The sequence below is a fragment of the Engystomops pustulosus genome, chromosome 7 (genome assembly GCF_040894005.1).
Source record: "Engystomops pustulosus chromosome 7, aEngPut4.maternal, whole genome shotgun sequence".
Classification (NCBI taxonomy): Eukaryota; Metazoa; Chordata; class Amphibia; order Anura; family Leptodactylidae; genus Engystomops; species Engystomops pustulosus.
Window position 1 is genome coordinate 11,037,010 of NC_092417.1, and position 22,867 is coordinate 11,059,876.

Sequence of the window (22,867 nt, forward strand, 5' to 3'; positions counted from 1 at the left end):
ACGGTTGGTGTGTCTAGCCAGGGACCACACTGTCTTTTATACAAGTACAGTCAAAAACTTAGGGGATTGATGATGCCGTCTGCCCCGTTTATTATTAGGGGTATATTCAGCAAGGTCGTCCCTTATATTTGCGAGTTATACAATCGTTGGTGAATCAATATCAACGTGCATCCAACATGGTTGTTATCACAGCCAATTGGTCCTGATTTATGGCTGACACATCGTGGACTTTTCCTTTATGTAAATTGCATGAATATTGCATTCCAGAATCATCTATGTTTTATCTGATAAATTTTCATTTTTGGTTTCCATAGCACCAGACGCTCTTGCTGGGGCATAATACACATGCGCAGAACCAGGCGCATAGCGTGTGTCCCACCGTGCGACATATTTTTTATGCGCACATTTTGGCGCTCAGCTTGCGTTCCATGTAGCATTTTTCTTCCTTTTTTCCTTTTTTCAAAAAAAATTTTTTTTCAAAGAAATTTTTTTTACATGTATCGGAGTACATTGTTGCTGATCAGGGAAGGTCGACACGTGGAAACAACTGGGAAGCATTGCTGTCAACACAGAAGCACTTGAGCACCTTTACACAGACAAGACCAATGGCTGGACTAATCTGTGTCACTAATAAAGCTGTTTGTTATATATAACACAATTTTAATGTCTATCACATACATATACATGTATTTTACATTGTGCACTATGTTTAATGTTCACGATATGTAATTTGACTATGTAATATGCATTATATCACAGTTATACAAAAATGGTGGGAGTATCCCAATTTGTCATGTGATCACCTGTTGTATTTAAATATGGCCACCATTTCACTGTTTGAATGGCTTGAGAAAGGCTCTTGCAGAGCCGAAACGTCGCTGTCACAGTTGCTCACTATGGAATAAAGACACTTTTTTACTTTTATCTACAACGGAGTGCTGCCCGCTTTCTTTATACTATCTTTCTATCTATCTATCTCATATCTATCTATCTATCTATCTATCTCATATCTATCTATCTATCTTCTATCTATCTTCTATCTATCTATCTATCTATCTATCTATCTATCTATCTCCTATCTATCTATCTCCTATCTATCTATCTATCTATCTATCTCCTATCTATCTATCTATCTCCTACCTATCTATCTATCTATCTATCTATCTAGTTCCACAAATAGGCAGCACTCCTGGTTAGTGTTCAAAAAAGCGGTGGGGTATCTTTATTCCATGTGCAACGTTTCAGCTCACGCAGAGCCTTTATCAAGCATAGTGTGTATGGCCAGTGAACAAACATATAAGGGCCAACATTACATCTCATTGGTCCACAACCGGACCGTGCCAATTACATTCAATAGGTTACAAAACATAATAAAGTGCTTAATACAAGTGCAAGGGTAATACATCAACGTTAATCAAAAGTTGGTATTGTGAAAATATGCCATTTAAACCAGTGAACAATGTGAGAGTATGTATAGTTGAGTGAGTAAATACCCTCCCATCTAGGATCGGACCGCCCACAGTCTCGGCATTCCATTGATAAAATGTGATGAGCAGCTGGATCTGGGCGTCAAGGGGATTAGTGTCCAATGATATTCAAGCAGCGTCACCGGAAGTCAACGAGGTCACATGAGCGGGCTCCCTCCACGTGATCTTGGCGCATGCGCACTCGCTATCTGTGTAGCGGACGCCATTTTGTTTGAGGGAAAGAACCACATAGTCACAGTCAGATCCCGTGTCAGGATATGAACGATGTTGTGACACTCCAAATCCGGGTGCATGTGGGTGACAACAGGTAGTGGTAACACCGCCGTTGTTCTCCTGCTCGGATTAACGGGATTTCATACGGTATCCTACATGAGGACCTCCGTTGTTCAATCCCTTCATCCTGCCTGGTATTCCTGGAGTAAGATGTCACGGGCTGAGGTAAAAACCTCTAACGTTCTCCTTTAGGGTCACGACTGGACTTTTTGTGTGTGTATACATAAACTATACATAGATTTGGTGTGACCAGAAGTTGTATAATGATTGTGGTGATGCAACTTTCAACAATATAAACTGCATACGTGGGAGGCACGAGACTTGCGGGGGTTAACGATCCATACGATGTGGGTCAAAAGATCCAAATAAATCTGGAAAAAACAATAAATAAATAAATAAATAAGAAAGGTCAAATGTTACAATGCTAAACATATGTAGACCAAAATGTCTTGAGACATAAGTTATTCTGGCAAAGAGATTCTCTCAAGACTATACTTAACACCTACACAAAAGAAAGACCAGAGGGCTATACAATGAGCTATTGAGCGACCATTTCCTCAAAAGGCACTCCGATCCGGTCAAACTATACTAAGCTTGTTGTAATGATTAAATGAGTCCACTTAGGTTGTATTCAACATTCAAACCGTGGGGTTGCAAAGTCCCCAGTCTGTGTATCCACCTTAGTTCACATCTCCTAAGGATGGCTTCCCTGTTACCTCCTCTTCTCAGTGTGGGGATGTGATCTATGATCATGAATTTGAGATCACTCTCCTTGTGTCCTGTCTCAGCAAAATGCCTACTAACTGGTAAGTCCCTTTTCTTCTTACGAATAGTATACCTGTGTTGCGTAAATCGCGTCTTAAAATCTAATGTAGTCTCGCCTACATTTTTTAGGTCGCATGGGCAACTCAGTAGATATATAACATGGTCGCTATTACAATTCAAGTGGTGTTGTATTTTGTGTTGTACTCCTTTATGGGTGAATGTGTCGCCTTTAATGGCATAGGAACAGTTGATGCAGGACCGGCATGGATAGCACCCCTTCCGGATGGGGCCTGCAATGCCCCTTTGTACCAGTGTCCTGGTTGGACCTGTGTCAGTTTTTACTACTCGGTCTCTAATGTTCCAGGACTCTACCATCGAGGGCTGTGAACAGCAACAAGAGAAAGTGAAACCGGTGGTGGTAAATATTTCCTCTAAACAATTATCTGTGAGTGAATTATCTGTATTAGAAAAAGGCCTAACCTACTGTCCGTGTACTAATACTGATTGGTTTCAACTAGATGTTGACCTACATAGGTTATATCGTAATATATGTTTAAAACATTGGTTTCATAACAACCCTGCCACCCCTAAGGTTTACACTAATCTTGACCCGAAACAGTTTGGTTTGTCAACCAAAAGTAATTTCTCCCCCAATATAGAGGTTCCAGCCATTTTAGCGTTCAAGAACGCGGTACAACAAGATATAATAACGTTACAGCAGACCAGAGGTAGCACGTTAACACGTGCTAACCTCTGCTCAGAAGAAATCTCTGCGTTGGGACGACTTGCCCGTGATAACGAAATCACGATCCGCCCAGCCGACAACGGTGGGGCGGTCGTAGTAATGGATACGACGTCTTACAACGCTGAGATAAGACGTCAATTGGATGACACTTCAGTGTACAAACTTGTCCCAACAGACCCTAAGTTTGATTTGGGATGCCGCATTGCACAGATATTGGACACAGCTGTGGCCATGGGAACCATCAGCGATAACATGCATAAGTTCCTGACTGTCACACACCCACGTACCCCCATCATATACACCCTCCCTAAGATACACAAGAGTCTGTCACACCCCCCGGGGAGACCGATCGTGTCAGGTAGGGGGTCTATTACATCAAACATTGCTATTTTTCTTGACCAGGCCTTAAGAGACATATCCACTAAGGGACAATCCTATATAAGGGACACCACAGATTTTCTATGCAAGTTGAAACAATTACAACCAGCTGACCCGACACATCTTACTCTGGTCTCTTTTGATGTAACATCTTTGTACACATCTATAGATCACGAAATGGGACTCAAATGTGTGGAGAGACAATTATGCAGATCTAACTTTAAACAATCTGAGACAGTGTTCATTCTGGATCTACTCAGATTGGTATTATTTAATAACTATTTTTTGTTTGGCAGTGACTTTTATGTGCAGCTTAAGGGTGTGGCTATGGGGGCCAATATGGCCCCCACTTACGCCAACATAGTCATGACTACACTTGAGGAGGACTTCGTCTATGTGTCCCACCACTTCCAGCACGTCATGGGGTGGTGGCGATACATAGACGATGTCTTCCTCCTGTGGACAGGCGACACAAAACAATTGACTGATTTTCACGAATACCTAAATACAGTGGACAGTGACATCAAGTTTACTATGGTTCAGTCACAACAGAACTTACAATTTTTAGACGTACTCATTGAGAACACGCAACAAGGCCTGACTACAGACGTTTTTTATAAACCAACTGACAGAAACACCATTTTACGGTTTGACAGCAGTCATCCACGCCCCATGGTTAATTCTCTTCCCCTTAGTCAACTATATAGGGTCAAACGTATAGCTAGTGAAGAAGACAAATTACAGAAAAACACCTCATTAATGTTTTCCAGATTTAAACAGAGGGGTTACCCCACTAGGGTACTCCTGGACAACAAGCAAAGGTTGGAGAAAAAAAGCAGGGACGAACTATTATCACCTACACAACCAAAAAGTAAAGAAGAGAGGATCCCCTTTATTTCCACCTATTGTGATACAAGCACTAAGATAGCATCCATAGTGAAAAAACATTGGAAAATTCTACAGAGCGACCCCACGGGGGTACCAGCACTACATAAACCCCCAATACTTTCATACAGAAGAGCCCGGAACATTAGAGACCGAGTAGTAAAAACTGACACAGGTCCAACCAGGACACTGGTACAAAGGGGCATTGCAGGCCCCATCCGGAAGGGATGCTATCCATGCCGGTCCTGCATCAACTGTTCTTATGTCATTAAAGGCGACACATTCACCCATAAAGGAGTACAACACAAAATACAACACCACTTGAATTGTAATAGCGACCATGTTATATATCTACTGAGTTGCCCATGCGACCTAAAGTATGTAGGCGAGACTACATTAGATTTTAAGACGCGATTTACGCAACACAGGTATACTATTCGTAAGAAGAAAAAGGACTTACCAGTTAGTAGGCATTTTGCTGAGACAGGACACAAGGAGAGTGATCTCAAATTCATGATCATAGATCACATCCCCACACTGAGAAGAGGAGGTAACAGGGAAGCCATACTCAGGAGATGTGAACTAAGGTGGATACACAGACTGGGGACTTTGCAACCCCACGGTTTGAATGTCGAATACAACCTAAGTGGACTCATTTAATCATTACAACAAGCTTAGTATAGTTTGACCGGATCGGAGTGCCTTTTGAGGAAATGGTCGCTCAATAGCTCATTGTATAGCCCTCTGGTCTTTCTTTTGTGTAGGTGTTAAGTATAGTCTTGAGAGAATCTCTTTGCCAGAATAACTTATGTCTCAAGACATTTTGGTCTACATATGTTTAGCATTGTAACATTTGACCTTTCTTATTTATTTATTTATTTATTTATTTATTGTTTTTTCCAGATTTATTTGGATCTTTTGACCCACATCGTATGGATCGTTAACCCCCGCAAGTCTCGTGCCTCCCACGTATGCAGTTTATATTGTTGAAAGTTGCATCACCACAATCATTATACAACTTCTGGTCACACCAAATCTATGTATAGTTTATGTATACACACACAAAAATTCCAGTCGTGACCCTAAAGGAGAACGTTAGAGGTTTTTACCTCAGCCCGTGACATCTTACTCCAGGAATACCAGGTAGGATGAAGGGATTGAACAACGGAGGTCCTCATGTAGGATACCGTATGAAATCCCGTTAATCCGAGCAGGAGAACAACGGCGGTGTTACCACTACCTGTTGTCACCCACATGCACCCAGTTTTGGAGTGTCACAACATCGTTCATATCCTGACACGGGATCTGACTGTGACTGTGTGGTTCTTTCCCTCAAACAAAATGGCGTCCGCTACACAGATAGCGAGTGCGCATGCGCCAAGATCACGTGGAGGGAGCCCGCTCATGTGACCTCGTTGACTTCCGGTGACGCTGCTTGAATATCATTGGACACTAATCCCCTTGACGCCCAGATCCAGCTGCTCATCACATTTTATCAATGGAATGCCGAGACTGTGGGTGGTCCGATCCTAGATGGGAGGGTATTTACTCACTCAACTATACATACTCTCACATTGTTCACTGGTTTAAATGGCATATTTTCACAATACCAACTTTTGATTAACGTTGATGTATTACCCTTGCACTTGTATTAAGCACTTTATTATGTTTTGTAACCTATTGAATGTAATTGGCACGGTCCGGTTGTGGACCAATGAGATGTAATGTTGGCCCTTATATGTTTGTTCACTGGCCATACACACTATGCTTGATAAAGGCTCTGCGTGAGCTGAAACGTTGCACATGGAATAAAGATACCCCACCGCTTTTTTGAACACTAACCAGGAGTGCTGCCTATTTGTGGAACTATATACTTAGGACGCTTCAGCCAAAGTGTCAAGGACTTGCACCCGACCTAGTTGCTGTGCTGCTCTGGACTTTCCAAAAATTTATCTATCTATCTATCTATCTATCTATCTATCTATCTCCTATCTATCTATCTATCTATCTATCTATCTATCTATCTATCTATCACCTATCTATCTATCTATCTATCTATCTATCTCATATCTATCTATCTATCTATCTCCTATCTATCTATCTATCTATCTATCTCCTATCTATCTATGTCCTATCTATCTATCTATCTATCTATCTATCTATCCATCTCATATCTATCTATCTATCTATCTATCTATCTATCTATCTATCTATCTATCTCATATCTATCTATCTATCTATCTATCTCATATCTATCTATCTATCTATCTATCTATCTATCTCCTATCTATCTCATATCTATCTATCTATCTATCTATCTATCTATCTATCCATCTCATATCTATCTATCTCATATCTATCTATCTATCTATCTATCTATCTATCTATTTCCTATCTATCTATCTATCTATCTATCTATCTATCTATCTCCTATCTATCTATGTCCTATCTATCTATCTATCTATCTATCTATCTATCTATCTATCTATCTATACATCTCATATCTATCTATCTATCTATCTATCTATCTATCTATCTATCTATCTATCTATCTCCTATCTATCTATCTCATATCTATCTATCCATCTCATATCTATCTATCTATCTATCCATCTCATATCTATCTATCTATCTATCTATCTATCTATCTATTTCCTATCTATCTATCTATCTAATCTATCTATCTATCTATCTATCTATCTATCTCCTATCTATCTCCTATCTATCTATCTATCTATCTATCTATCTATCTATCTATCTATCTAATCTATCTATCTATGCATCTCATATCTATCTATCTATCTATCTATCTATCTATCTATCTATCTCATATCTATCTATCTATCTATCTATCTCCTATCTATCTATCTATCTATCTAATCTATCTATCTATCTATCTATCTATCTCATATCTATCTATATATCTCATATCTATCTATCTATCTATCTATCTATCTATCTATCTTTGTATCTATCTATCTATCTATCTATCTATCTATCTATCTATCTATCTATCTATCTTTGTATCTATCTATCTATCTATCTATCTATCTATCTATCTATCTATCTATCTATCTATCTCATATCTATCTATCTCATATCTATCTATCTATCTATCTATCTATCTATCTCCTATCTATCTATCTATCTATCTATCTATCTATCTATCTATCTATCTATCTCATATCTATCTCTATCAATCTATCATCTACCTTTCTACCTACCTACCTACCTTCTCTCTATTCTTATCCTTTGTGGTGCAGCTTCTCCTTGTTACTTTCTTGTAAAGTTTAAAAGAGAGAAACTGATAGTCAGTGGGGGTCATGTATGTTTAGTCTAGAGATGCGTGCTTGCCTTTTTTTGGGGAGGTGGCGAGGGGTTGTTTGATTATTAGTATGATGTATCTCTCACATGAGTCTTTAGCGACCCCTACCAAACATTTTTCCTGCACCAGCTGAGCAGATTTTTGGTATTTCTTTGACTCAACTGCACAAACATGTGCATTTCTTTTTTTTGTACGGCAACACCTGGATTTTAAGGATAAAGTCATAAATAAGTAATAAATGAAGGAAGACTAAGATGAATGACCCCAGTATATTATATATATAAGGGTACAGTCTGACGAGCGCGTGCCCAGCCTGGCAGATAAGCGGGCACACGTCAGCATCCTCATCCCTCCCCTCTCCACAGAGCAGCGCAGGGCATCTGCCGTAACAGGGCGACATATAGAACATGTCCAATATTTCACCATACAAGGTCCCGGTGGGGTGAGACAACATGTGCCCACCGCAATGTGACCGGGCGCCATAGATGTCAATGGGGACCGATATGCTGCTCACTCGTGTTCTTGAAGGGAGGGAGGCAGCACAGGGAGACAGCAGGACAGGGAGACAGCAGGACAAGGATACAACAGGACAGGGAGACAGCACAGGGAGACAGGAGGACAGGGATACAGCAGGAAAGGGAAACAGCAGGACATGGAGACGGCAGCACAGAGACATGGCAGTACAGGGAGACAGCACAGGGAGAAAGGAGGACAAGGAGACAGCAGGACAGGGAGACAGCAGGACAGGGAGACAGCAGGACATGGAGACGGCAGCACAGAGACATGGCAGTACAGGGAGACAGCAGGACATGGAGACGGCAGCACAGAGACATGGCAGTACAGGGAGACAGCACAGGGAGAAAGGAGGACAGGGATACAGCAGGACAGGGATACAGCAGGACAGGGAAATGGCAGGACAGGGAGACAGCAGGACAGGGAGAAAGGAGGACAGGGATACAGCAGGACATGGAGACGGCAGCACAGAGACATGGCAGTACAGGGAGACAGCACAGGGAGAAAGGAGGACAGGGATACAGCAGGACAGGGAGACAGCAGGACATGGAGACGGCAGCACAGGGAACAGCAGGACAGGGAGACAGCAGGACATGGAGACGGCAGCACAGGGACATGGCAGTACAGGGAGACAGCACAGGGAGAAAGGAGGACAGGGATACAGCAGGACAGGGAAACAGCAGGACATGGAGACGGCAGCACAGAGACATGGCAGTACAGGGAGACAGCACAGGGAGAAAGGAGGACAGGGATACAGCAGGACAGGGATACAGCAGGACAGGGAAATGGCAGGACAGGGAGACAGGAGGACAGGGAGACAGCAGCACAGGAGACAGCAGCGCAGGGACACGGCAGCATATGGAGACAGCAGCACAGGAGACAGCAGGACAGGGAGGGATCAGTACAGGAAGACAGCACGGGGAGACAGCAGCACAGGAGACAGCAGGACAGGGAGGGATCAGTACAGGGAGACAGCACGGGGAGGCAGGAGGACAGGGAGAGAGCAGGACAGGGAGACAGCATGACAGGGAGAGATCACTACAGGGAGACAGCACGGGGAGACAGCAGGACAGGGAGGGATCAGTACAGGTAGACAGCACGGGGAGGCAGGAGGACAGGGAGAGAGCAGGACAGGGAGACAGCACGGGGAGGCAGGAGGACAGGGAGAGAGCAGGACAGGGAGGGATCAGTACAGGAAGACAGCACGGGGAGACAGCAGGACAGGGAGACAGCATGACAGGGAGAGATCAGTACAGGGAGACAGCACGGGGAGGCAGGAGGACAGGGAGACAGCAGGACAGGGAGACAGCACGGGGAGGCAGGAGGACAGGGAGAGTGCAGGACAAGGAGACATCAGCACAAGGAGACAGCAGCACAAAGAGATAGCAGCACAGGAAGACAGCAGCACAGGAAGACAGCAGCACAGGGAGACAGCAGCACAAAGAAACAGCAACACAGGGAGACGGCAGCACAGGGAGACAGTAAGACAGAAAGAGATCAGTACAGGGAGAGAGCAGTGCAGGGAGACAGCAGGATAGGGAGACAGAAGGACAGGGTGACAGCAGCACATGAAACAGCAACACAGGGAGACAGCAGTACAGGGAGACAGCAGTACAGGGAGACAGCGGCACAGGGAGACAGCAGTACAGGGAGACAGCAGTACAGGGAGACAGCGGCACAGGGAGACAGAAGGACAAGGAGACGGCAGCACAGGGAGACAACAGGACAGGGGCATGGCAGCATAGTGAGACAGCAGCATGGGGAGACAGACAGCAGCACAAGGAGACAGCAGCATAGGGAGACAGTGGCACAGGGAGACAGCAGTACAGGGAGAAAGCGGCACAGGGATACAGCGGCACAGGGATACAGAAAGACAAGGAGACGGCAGCACAGGGAGACAGCAGGACAGGGGCACGGCAGCATAGTGAGACAGCAGCATGGGGAGACAGACAGCAGCATAAAGGGACAGCGGCACAGGGGACAGCAGGACAGGGAGACAGCAGGACAGGTAAATGGCGGCACAGGGTGACAGAATCATAACTCTTTTCCCCCACTTTGTCCTTACCGATGGCAAGATTTAGTAAATTAGGAAATATAGAAAATAAATTTATAAAGTAAGTTCTGTGTTCACTTATAATCAAGCTGTAAGACAACTGGCTGGAGGCGGAGTCATCCCCCTCTGCACTGTCTAGTATTAAATAAAGCCCCACCCACTCAATTAACCCCCCTTCCTATAAAGGACTTACTGATCACTATAATCCCCCGTCATAACAAAAGTCTATCTATGATCCCGAGAGCAGCATCACCAGACAAAGCAGATCATTAGAAGATTTTTAGTTTTTAAGACTTGTATGTATAAAAAAAGATCATCCAAAAAGCCTCAAGAGCACAAACACGGGTACTTATCTTTACTTCTATCATTCACTGTTAGGTGTAGGTTTATTTAAAGCAAGAAAAGGTTCAATTCCAGACAAAAATAGTGATTTTGGCAGCTATGACATCACTAGTACCGCCCCTGAGGATCATTAAATCCATGTAGATCCAATTCTATTCAGTGCTGCAGAAATGCATTAAGTATTAAGAACTGTATTAAGTTCTACCTTTCTTTTATTACAGCATCAATCATGGAAAATACAGGTAAGTTACTCACTTATGATAATTATGATGTAGAAGGTCAATGTACATATTATATGATGATAATAATAATAAAATGGTATGTATGCAGTAAGCTTCTGAGCTCCCCCTAGTGGTGGCTATGTTAGGGATTTGGGATTTTGCTACCTGTTACATAGGATATATAGGCAGGGGGTGGGGCTGTGACTACCTCTCACACAGGATATATAGGCAGGGGGAGGGGCTGTGACTACCTCTCACACAGGATGTCCAGGCAGGGGGCAGGGCTGTGACTACCTCTCACACAGGATGTACAGGCAGGGGGCGGGGCTGTGACTACCTCTCACACAGGATATACAAGCAGGAGGCGGGGCTGTGACTACCTCTCACACAGGATATACAGGCAGGGGGCAGGGCTGTGACTACCTCTCACACAGGATATACAGGCAGGGGGCGGGGCTGTGACTACCTCTCATACAGGATATACAAGCAGGGGGCGGGGCTCTGACTACGTCTTACACAAGATATACAGGTAGGGGGCAGGGCTGTGACTACCTCTCACACAGGATATACAGGCAGGGGGCGGGGCTGTGACTACCTCTCACACAGGATATACAGGCAGGGGGCGGGGCTGTGACTACCTCTCACACAGGATATACAGGCAGGGGGCGGGGCTGTGACTACCCCTCACACAGGATATACAGGCAGGGGTGGGGCTGTGACTACCCCTCACACAGGATATACAGGCAGGGGTGGGGCTGTGACTACCTCTCACACAGGATATACAGGCAGGGGGCGGGGCTGTGATTACCTCTCACACAGGATATACAGGCAGGGGCGGGGCTGTGATTACCTCTCACACAGGATATACAGGCAGGGGACGGGGCTGTGACTACCTCTCACACAGGATATACAGGCAGGAGGCGGGGCTGTGACTACCTCTCACACAGGATATACAGGCAGGGGGCAGGGCTGTGACTACCTCTCACACAGGATATACAGGCAGGGGGCGGGGCTGTGACTACCTCTCACACAGGATGTACAGGCAGGGGGCGGGGCTGTGACTACCTCTCACACAGGATATACAGGCAGGGGCGGGGCTGTGATTACCTCTCACACAGGATATACAGGCAGGGGGCAGGGCTGTGACTACCTCTCACACAGGATATACAGGCAGGGGGCGGGGCTGTGACTACCTCTCACACAGGATATACAGGCAGGGGGCGGGGATGTGACTACCTCTCACACAGGATATACAGGCAGGGGGCGGGGCTGTGACTACCTCTCACACAGGATATACAGGCAGGGGGCGGGGCTGTGACTACCTCTCACACAGGATATACAAGCAGGGGGCGGGGCTGTGACTACCTCTCACACAGGATATACAGGCAGGGGGCGGGGCTGTGACTTCCTCTCACACAGGATATACAGGCAGGGGGCGGGGCTGTGACTACCTCTCACACAGGATGTACAGTCTTCTCAGCCAGCAAAGGAACACCAAAATACTCTGCAAAGTAATGAAACAGGTTCAGCAGCCTCAAGCAATCCGGAGAACCCTTCAAACCTACAAACAAGAAATCATCCAAATAATGGATGACCCAATTCGAACCAGACTCCAGATGAACAACCCATTCCAAAAATCTACTGAACATCTCATAAAATCTGCAAGCAATGGAGCAACCCATCGGTAGGCACATGTCGACAAAGAAAGACTCGTTAAATTTGCAACCCAACAGATGAAAACAGGACGGATGCACCAGGAGGAGGAGGAAGGCTGACTAAACGGGGCAGATTTATCAAGCTGTCTGAAAGTCAGAATATTCCCCATGGCAACCAATCACAGCTCAGCTTTCATTTTACCAGTGCTCATAAAAATTTTAAAGGGGAGCTTTGAATGGTTGCCATGAGCAACTAGAAATATTCTGACTTTCAGACAGTTTGATAAATCTGCCCCAATGTCTGACTTGGCAATAAAGGCCTTGGGCCCGTCTTTAATCACCAAAAGCACCGCCTTGTCAAAGGAAGTATAAGAAACGGCCACCTCCTCCCAAGGAATACCATTGTTAACGGAGTCTCCTGATGGGTATGAAAGATGGTGTATCAGCCTAAACTCACCCGACTCTTTCTTTGGAACTAAAGCCAGCAGTGAGACCTGCAGATTCTCAAAAGGTGGAGCAGAAAAGGGGCCCGCCATTCTGCCCAACTCAACCTCCTTCAACAATTTTTCCTCAACCTAAACCTTGTTATCACTTACCGATTTAAGATTGTCAGACAACAACAATCCTGCGAGTGGTACGAAGGGAATAACAAAATCAAAGTGAAACCATCAAGCAGCACCTTTGCCTCCTGCTTTAGATGGTAGTTGTCTAGCAACGGACGCATGCTTTAAACCTGCACTGGAGTCGCCCCATCTGCCGCTAGCGGATTTGGAGGAGGGTTTTTGCCTCTTAAAACATCGGAGCACCGAATGGCACCGGAAGGCTTCTCCTTATCCACCAGTAATTGATCAGGAAATATCAGTGACCAAATATCAATATATTCAATTTAATAATTTTTTTTTCCTGAGGTCAGCTGCAACGTGCCCAAAAATAAGAATCCCTAAACAGCATCCCAGCTGACCCCGGAGTCTGCTCAGGTGGCAACGATGTCACTCCTAGGAACTCCCCGGGAGCACCAGCCTCCATTATGGCTAAAACCGCCTTAAGGGCTTCGACCACATCATCACCTGTAACAGAAGATTTACTGAAGGGGGAGGCGCCATAGGTGCGCTGGGCAACACTGAGGGCGGGACCGTTATCGGTACCCTAGCTTCATCCACCCGGTATGGAGCAGAAGTGTGCTTCCATCTCCAAGACCGCTTCTCTTGGGGACAGGTGTAATCACCACTGGAGGAGGACAAAGAGCGCCTGGAATATGTCTGGCCCCAACTGGATCTACCAAGACATCTGCTGTCTCTGCTGCGAGAGCGCGTTTGGCTGGCATGAGAGAAGCCGGTAAAAGGATTGTGCTGAGCGAGATCGGTGTCAACACCGTCCCTCAGGACTATGCGTATGAGAACCAGCCCTCGAACGGTGCCCATGTTGTGGACAATCCAAAAAGGTACAGGCTAAGGTGGATCGGCTATGGCCCCTGTTGCATCGGCCCCACGTACCGCCTGCAGCCGAAACTGCATACCAGTGGACCGCAGGTTCATCAGTATCATCTGTGTCGCCAGTCCTGCTGAAAAATGAAAGGGGGGGGGGGGGGGCAGAGGGGTGAATATATGTTAGGGGGCATGTGGAGTGCTTGGTGCAAGCGGCGGCTGCTGAGCCACTGCACTAACATGTGAAGTGGAGATGTGTGTGTGGCCGGTGTGGGTGTTTTGCACACAGTAGAATTGCTGGCGCCCAACCCAAAACACCTGGCCAAATGGCCAGGCTGTTTGGGTGGTGGGCCAGCAGGATCAGCAACAGAAACCTGCACTATGCTCACAGGCACAGCCATGTTGTCCAGGTAAGGAGACGCAGGAGCGATCATGCCCTGCGTCTCCTCCCCGCGCGGATCCATTACAGCTCCCGTCGCTGTCGGTCCGCCAGCTGCGGCCGACACTTGGCTCTTAGCCTTAGCAGAGCGCCGTGTGCGCTCTGCCTGCACCAGAGCTGAGGCAGGGTTGCGGGATGGAGCCTGCGCTGGGCTCCAAGTTTTGATGGGGGAGGGACTAAGGACTAAGCCTACAAAGCTCTGTCCACACCATGCAGGCCAGCCAGTTTGGGATACATTTGGCGGAGGAGCCGAATCGGGATGAGAGGGATCTGACTGGGCCAACAAAGGGGTCAGTAAGTCGGAGGCTTTCCAGGCTTTCAAACTTTTCTGATTGAGCCTGTTTGTGACATAGTTTTATCATTATTTAATTTTTTCCACGTATCTTTGTGCATCATAAATAACATTAAAAAGAAGAAACATTTTTGACAGGGTGGACGACCCCTGCAAGTTTTTGTAGAAAGACCTAATAGAAATATAATTTCAAGTTTATTTAGTTTTCTGCCACTATTTCATGTAGGATTATTGCTGTGATTCCCGCACATGATGTATGACCCTTCTCCATGTCTTGTTGTTCAGTTGCAGAAGCCGCACTACGACCCTACGTGACGATGGATCCGGACTGGAGAACAATATTCGAAGATGATGAAATGACTTTAACCTGTAATGTTCCTGATCGGCTCAGAACAAATGACGACGGTTTTTACTGGTACAAAAACAATGAGCAAGTTCTTTCTCAGGAGCAGAAACTGCATATTAGAAGGGCGAAAACATCTAACAGTGGAGAATATCAGTGTAAGACCAGCACCAGTGACAAGAGCGAGCCGGTCCAGCTGGATGTGAGCAGAGGTGAGCTCCTACACTCATGCTGTATTGTATATGTCTGGTGCGGTGCATTATATGTCATCAATTATGGGGCTATGCTATGGGGCTTATATACTAAGGTTCGCATGCGCACTTTCATACCCCCCGCACACTACACAGGCAACTGCACATATTACACAATGCACATAGTACACACTGTACATAGTACACACCCTGCACATAGTACACACTGTACATAGTACACACCCTGCACATAGTACACACTGTACACCCCCTGCACATAGTACACACTGTACATAGTACACACTGCACATAGTACACACTGCACATATTACACACCCTGCACATAGTACACACTGTACATAGTACACACCCTGCACATAGTACACACTGTACATAGTACACACCCTGCACATAGTACACACTGTACATAGTACACCCCCTGCACATAGTACACACTGCACATAGTACACCCCCTGCACATAGTACACACTGTACATAGTACACACTGCACATAGTACACAGTGCACATAGTACACACTGTACATAGTACACACCCTGCACATAGTACACACTGTACATAGTACACACCCTGCACATAGTACACAGGGCACTGCACATAGTACATCCTGCACATATTACACCCCCTGCACATAGTACACACTGTACACCCCCTGCACATAGTACACACTGCACATAGTACACACTGCACATAGTACACACCACACATAGTACACCCTGCACATAGTACACACCCTGCACATAGTACACACCCTGCACATAGTAAACACCCTGCACATATTACACAATGCACATAGTACACACTGTACATAGTACACACCCTGCACATAGTACACACTGTACATAGTACACACCCTGCACATAGTACACACTGTACGCCCCCTGCACATAGTACACACTGTACATAGTACACACTGTACATAGTACACACTGCACATAGTACACACCCTGCACATAGTACACACTGTACATAGTACACACCCTGCACTTAGTACACACTGTACATAGTACACACCCTGTACATAGTACACACTGTACATAGTACACCCCCTGCACATAGTACACACTGCACATAGTACACCCCCTGCACATAGTACACACCCTGCACATAGTACACACTGTACATAGTACACACCCTGCACATAGTACACAGGGCACTGCACATAGTACATCCTGCACATAGTACACCCCCTGCACATAGTACACACTGTACACCCCCTGCACATAGTACACACTGTACATAGTACACACTGCACATAGTACACACTGCACATAGTACACACCACACATAGTACACCCTGCACATAGTACACACCCTGCACATAGTAAACACCCTGCACATATTACACACTCTGCACATAGTACACACTGCACATAGTACACACCCTGCACATAGTAAACACCCTGCACATATTACACACTCTGCACATAGTACACACCCTGCACATAGTACACACCCTGCACATAGTACACAATGCACATAGTACATACCCTGCACATAGTACACACTGCACATAGTACACACTGCACATATTACACAATGCACAAAGTACACACTGTACAAAGTACACACCCTGCACATAGTACACCCTGCACATAGTACACACTGCACATAGTACACACTGTACACCCCCTGCACATAGTACACACTGTACATAGTACACACTGCACATAGTACACACCACACATAGTACACCCTGCACATAGTACACACCACACATAGTACACCCTGCACATAGTACACCCTGCACGTAGTACACATCCTGCACATATTACACAATGCACATAGTACACACCCTGCACATAGTACACACTGTACATAGTACACACCCTTTCACACAGTACACACTGCACATAGTACACACTGTACATATTACACATCATGTACATAGTACACACTGTACATAGTACACACCCTGCACATAGTACACGCTGTACATAGTACACCCCCTGCACATAGTACACACTGCACATAGTACACACCCTGCACATAGTACATGCTGTACATAGTACACCCCCTGCACATAGTACACGCTGTACATAGTACACCCCCTGCACATAGTACACACTGCACATAGTACACACCCTGCACATAGTACATGCTGTACATAGTACACCCCCTGCACATAGTACACACTGCACATAGTACACACTGCACATAGTACACACTGCACATAGTACACACCCTGCACGTAATACACACACTGCACATAGTACACACTGTAATTAGTACACACTGTACATAGTACTCACCGTGGACATAGTACACACCCTGCACGTAGTACACACCCTGCACATAGGACACACCCTGCACATAGTACACACCCTGCACATAGTACACCCCGCACACAGTACACACCCCGCACATAGTACACCCCATGCACATAGTACACCCCGCACATAGTACACCCCGCACTTAGTACACACCCTGCACATAGTACACACCCTGCACATAGTACACACCGCACATAGTACACCCCCCTGCACATAGTACACACCCTGCACATAGTACACACCCTGCACATAGTATACACCCTGCACATAGTACACACCCTGCACGTAGTACACACCCTGCACATAGTACACAGGACCCTGCACATAGTACACAATGCACATAGTACATACCCTGCACATAGTACACACTGCACATAGTACATACCCTGCACGTAGTACACACCCTGCACATAGTATACACCCTGCACATAGTACACACCCTGCACATAGTACACACCCTGCACGTAGTACACACCCTGCACATAGTACACACTGCACTGGTCTTAGTAAATGTGCCCCAATGATTTTGATACAGAGATAATACACACAGTGACATCACAGAACAGAGATAATACACAATGATGTCACAGTAGAGAGATCATACACACAGTGACGTCATCATACACACAGTGATGTCACAGTACAGTGATGCCACCAGGTGGTTAGGGTGGTAGCTCAGTGCTCAAGCCTTCTAGGGGGCCCATGGCCACCCAAACCACCCACCAAATTTGATACTGAGAAGGACGTTAACCCATGAAATCCTTGTACATCTGATCATGCTCTCGATCCTCGTACACAAAAACCATTTCAGGAAAGGGATAGTCACAGGTACAGGGATAGTACATGGCAGTGATGTCACAGTACAAGTTTAATACTCACAACAATGCCATGGTACCTACGAGATCACACCCCTCCACTTGCATAGCACTGCCCATTCTTCACTCGTCTAGGGACTCGGATAGCAGAGGGAATGTATTACTCCCTGTACTCTATGGGATTTGAAAGTATCAGTGTCCCCTTAACACATCAAATGGCTGATGCAGCAGGAAAGGGGGCAGGCAGGATGGTGGTGGCCCCTCCTCCCGCTCACTGGTTGAGGCCACGGGGCTTCTGCCCCAGGTGCATTTCATCCAGTCCTGGGTAGATAACATATTACACTCACTTGACTTTATACATATACAGCATAATATGCATTTGAATAATCATTTAGGAAGATTAACAAACTTTAACAATGTATTTGTTGCAAGAGAAGGGGCTTCAGGTAACATCTGGATGTAGAGTTGGTGGACCCCAAGGATGAGTTTTGCTGGTGGGTCCTATGCACCACAGTCTGACACTGGATATATTTATCACTTGAACCTTCTTAAATGTCTCTACTCCAAGGGTCACGTCAGTGTGTGAAGTGTGACGGCACCTTGTCATATGAAATGCACTAAATTCATTAATACCTCTGTGTCTATCTATGCCAGGCATAACATCTGATGAGTGTGGGGGCTAAGTAAAGTATTCACGGTTGTGTCCACACACATTGATGACTATACAGTAGTAAACAAAGATGCCTAGTAGACACATAATTGTCACTACCATAAGTTGGCCTCAAAAGAACATTAATTGGACTGACCATTATTTAGCTGTTCTTCAGTAATAATTGACCATTGGGGGGCCGACACTGGCCGATACGTGGACACATGCCCCACCAAAGTGCCGATCACTGTTCCCCCCATTCAATTGGTGAGGGGGAGTTATAGATGTGGCAGCAGTTTTCCTGTAGAACTCGATGTTTACTCAAAAGGTAAATGTCCACTCTGGCCTAAGATGCATGGACAAGGAGAGACACGTTATATAAGTATTTCCTACATCTTCTATTCCAGGAAAACATAAACTCCTCCTACAATCTCCCCCCAATATAGTGGAAGGCGACGCCCTGGATATGAGATGTCACAGTTCTTCAGGCTATAATAAGAAGGAGGACACAACATTCTATAAAGATGCGGCCGTTATCCAGAGACCACGACACAATTTTCATCTGCCAAACGTGAATAAATCTATGAGCGGGATCTACCGGTGTGAAAAAACTATTGGAAATGGAAAATTGTTGAAATCAGATGAAACATTTATATTTGTCCAAGGTAAAACTTATAGGGTCCAAATTACAACATTACCAAATATTCTCAAGGTACAGGTAGAGACAAGCCAATGTATTCATTGATTCATGGATATGGCAGAAATCTGTTATTTAAGCACCAAATCTTTTTTGCTTTTCTTCAGACGATTCTCTTAAAATTGTGGCTAGTTACTGCCGTCATCAGTCCAAGCGCCTAGGGAGGGGTCATAGATGAGGAAGAAAGGAAAAATAAATGTACTAGAGAGGGATATGTACCAATTTCCAGGATAATTAGAGGAACTTTTGTTTAGGCTGAATATATTTGGGCACAAATTGAATCTTTCGAAAAATTAATCTAATCTTGGATGATTGGTTCCTCTGGGTTCAGGGTTAGAATTGTGGGAAAATAATGCCATAAAATATCAGTTTTATAAATAGTCATGGGAGATGAGACACAAAAGACATCAAATCCCGAACTAGATTTATCTGGAAAATGTTGAATTATGTATTAATTTAGACCCTATGCTACATCCCGAAATTGTGACAGCCGGGTGTTCCTGAGCTGACCTGAATCATACCAAATATAAAACCTCCAAAATAATCAAACAGACCCTGAAATTAAGTCAGACTCCAGACCAGGGGAGTTTTCAGGAATCAGGTAAAACTCCAGGGGCCGTGATAGGGAGGGAAATAAAAGAGCCCATATCCTTACCCCACCAAAAAAATGAGTGGCCGCTTCAGACCATGGGATGTCACTTCCTTTTTCCAATGCACTTTACTTCCTTTGTTGTCCCCTGGTCTGAGGAGGTCACTCCTTGAATGCAGAAAACACTGTGACCCCCAGAAACCTTCAACTGGGTACAGGCCCAAAAACAGGAAGTTTCGGAGCAATGCGGGAACCGGGAGCTGGTAAGAATGTGCTCTTTATTTCCCACCCCGGGCCCCATTTAAGACCATCCAATGTGGAGCATGGACTACTTTTTATTATTATTATAAATACAGAGGTTATTATTATGTTTTAGATCTTTTTACAAGTCCAACAATCAGAGCCACCACCATCAACATCAAAGAAGGAGATGCCATGACCCTGACATGTGACACCAGGCTCAATCCTCTCCGAGAGGACACAGCGCTGGAATTTTCCTTTTATAAAAATGGAGATAAAGTGCAGGAATTCGGTCCAACAAGAACATATAAGGTTCAACCCGCTAAGCTGGAGGATTCTGGGAATTATAACTGCCGGGTGCGGACTCCAAAAGACGCTGTCAGGAAGATGAGTAATGTGTTACACATCAACATAAGAGGTTGGTAAAATGGTCTGTTCACAACATATATGGATGTGGTTTAGAGATGACCGAAATCCTCCCGAAGATCTGAATTTGGCAAACATAAAACTTTTTAGGATTTGTTTTGAATGAATCTGTAAAATGGCGGGTGCCACGTAAAGCTCGAGAGAGGACGGATCACATGATGTAAATGGTGGGTCCACAAAATAAAAAGTGAGTTTGGTTCATACTTGACGCAAAAATAGTTAAAGGACACCTGTCATCAGGTCTCTGCCACTAGTCCTGTCACCTCTACCTGTTGGAGCAGCTCACAAGGATCCCATCCCAGCCTTTATCTAGTCATTTCATACATTAATCATTGTAAAAGCATCTATTCTTTATTATGTAAATGAGGCTGGTCACATGGTCAGAGGCAGTGATGTCACCCCTGTTACCCCTCCCCTCTCCTCCCCCTGCTCATGTCTGTGTGTAATGTATAGTAAAGCATTGCTAGTGTGTGTGCTGCATCTGCTGACATGCTGCATCCTCCTAATATACAGAGACACAGACATCAGCTACACATGAATCTGACATGTTCTGCTATAACATGGCTGCCTGGAGCTGCTGTATCTCTCCTATACACACACACACATGCACACACAGGCTGCAGGGGGCGCCAGCACCAGGAAGCACATCATTATACAGCCTCACATCATTATACAGGCTGTCAGTCATGCACTGGGGGTGTGGCTGTGCCTCCCACTTATGAACAGAGTGGACAGCTTGAATATGCTAATGCTTCATTGGACATTTCACAGGTCATTTGCATACAGCTTTAGGACCTCATTGCTTAGGTTTACTGGCATGTAGAGGGACAATGAAGGGATAGAGGCAATGCTCTCTAATGGCAGTTTATGAAAATATATTTAGTTTAGGGGGTTATTTTGCATGACGGGTTCTCTTTAATTTTTTCCAAACTCTGCCCTTTTAACTACAGACAAGTTTTTTAATGGTCCACAAGGGCTGTGGCTTCCTCTGACCATAAGCTCTTAGGTACTTACCTGAGGCCTAAGTAGTCACGATGCTTTTTCTTTCGTTCCAGATTTTGCCAATAATTGCTACATGTTCTCATTGTATTTTACAGTGTTTTATTTTAATATATATTTTTTAGAGTTGTTCAGGAGACCAAAACTACAGATCCGTCCGGGAAGAGTTGAGGAAGGAGACACAGTGACCATAGAGTGTATGGAGTGGTCTCTATTGCTAGAGATCCGTTGGACTACCCTTTTGGTCCTGGAAAAAGACCCGGCGCACTCTGTTCCAGAAAAAAGATTTTATTCTTCCAATATAAAAACCATTAAAATGTATTTAAAAGCAATAATACATTTTAATGGTTTTTATATTGGAAGAGTGCGCCGGGTCTTTTTCCAGGACCAAAAGGGTAGTCCAACGGATCTCTAGCAATAGAGACCACTCCATACAATTGTAACCACATAAAGAGCCTTGGGATGTGACCTTGGTTTTAGCCACCACTGGGTATCTCTGGTTTCACCAGTACATGTATCAGATCCATAATGCAGTCTGGTAAGTCCATTAATGGAGACATTTATGGAAGTTAGCTTGGAGACCCCAGTGGAGAATATAACAGTAGTCCAACCAGGAGATGATGAGGGCATGGACTAGAAATTTTGTAGACTCTTGGTCGAGAAAGGTTCAGACGCAGCAGATGTTCTTGAGGTGAAGATGGCTGGGTGTAATGAGGACCTAGATGTGATACTTAATGGGAATCTAACATCATGATAAACCATAGACATTACTCATGGACCAAGGCACCGTAACTGTGGTAATCTTCTTGTAGTTCCCCTTCTAAAATCA

The 22,867-nt window shown here is 45.0% G+C and overlaps 1 protein-coding gene across 1 annotated transcript in view; it reads left to right on the forward strand.

Annotated features, from left to right (window-relative positions):
- Positions 1-22,867, forward strand: part of LOC140069224 (Fc receptor-like protein 5) — a 44,453-nt gene that overhangs the window by 7,192 nt on the left and 14,394 nt on the right. Inside the window, exons 2-5 of the mRNA XM_072114683.1 lie at positions 10,988-11,008; positions 15,083-15,352; positions 19,495-19,752; positions 20,750-21,031. Of these exons, the coding sequence (XP_071970784.1) occupies positions 10,988-11,008; positions 15,083-15,352; positions 19,495-19,752; positions 20,750-21,031 (831 nt within the window). The remainder of the gene's footprint in view (positions 1-10,987; positions 11,009-15,082; positions 15,353-19,494; positions 19,753-20,749; positions 21,032-22,867) is intronic.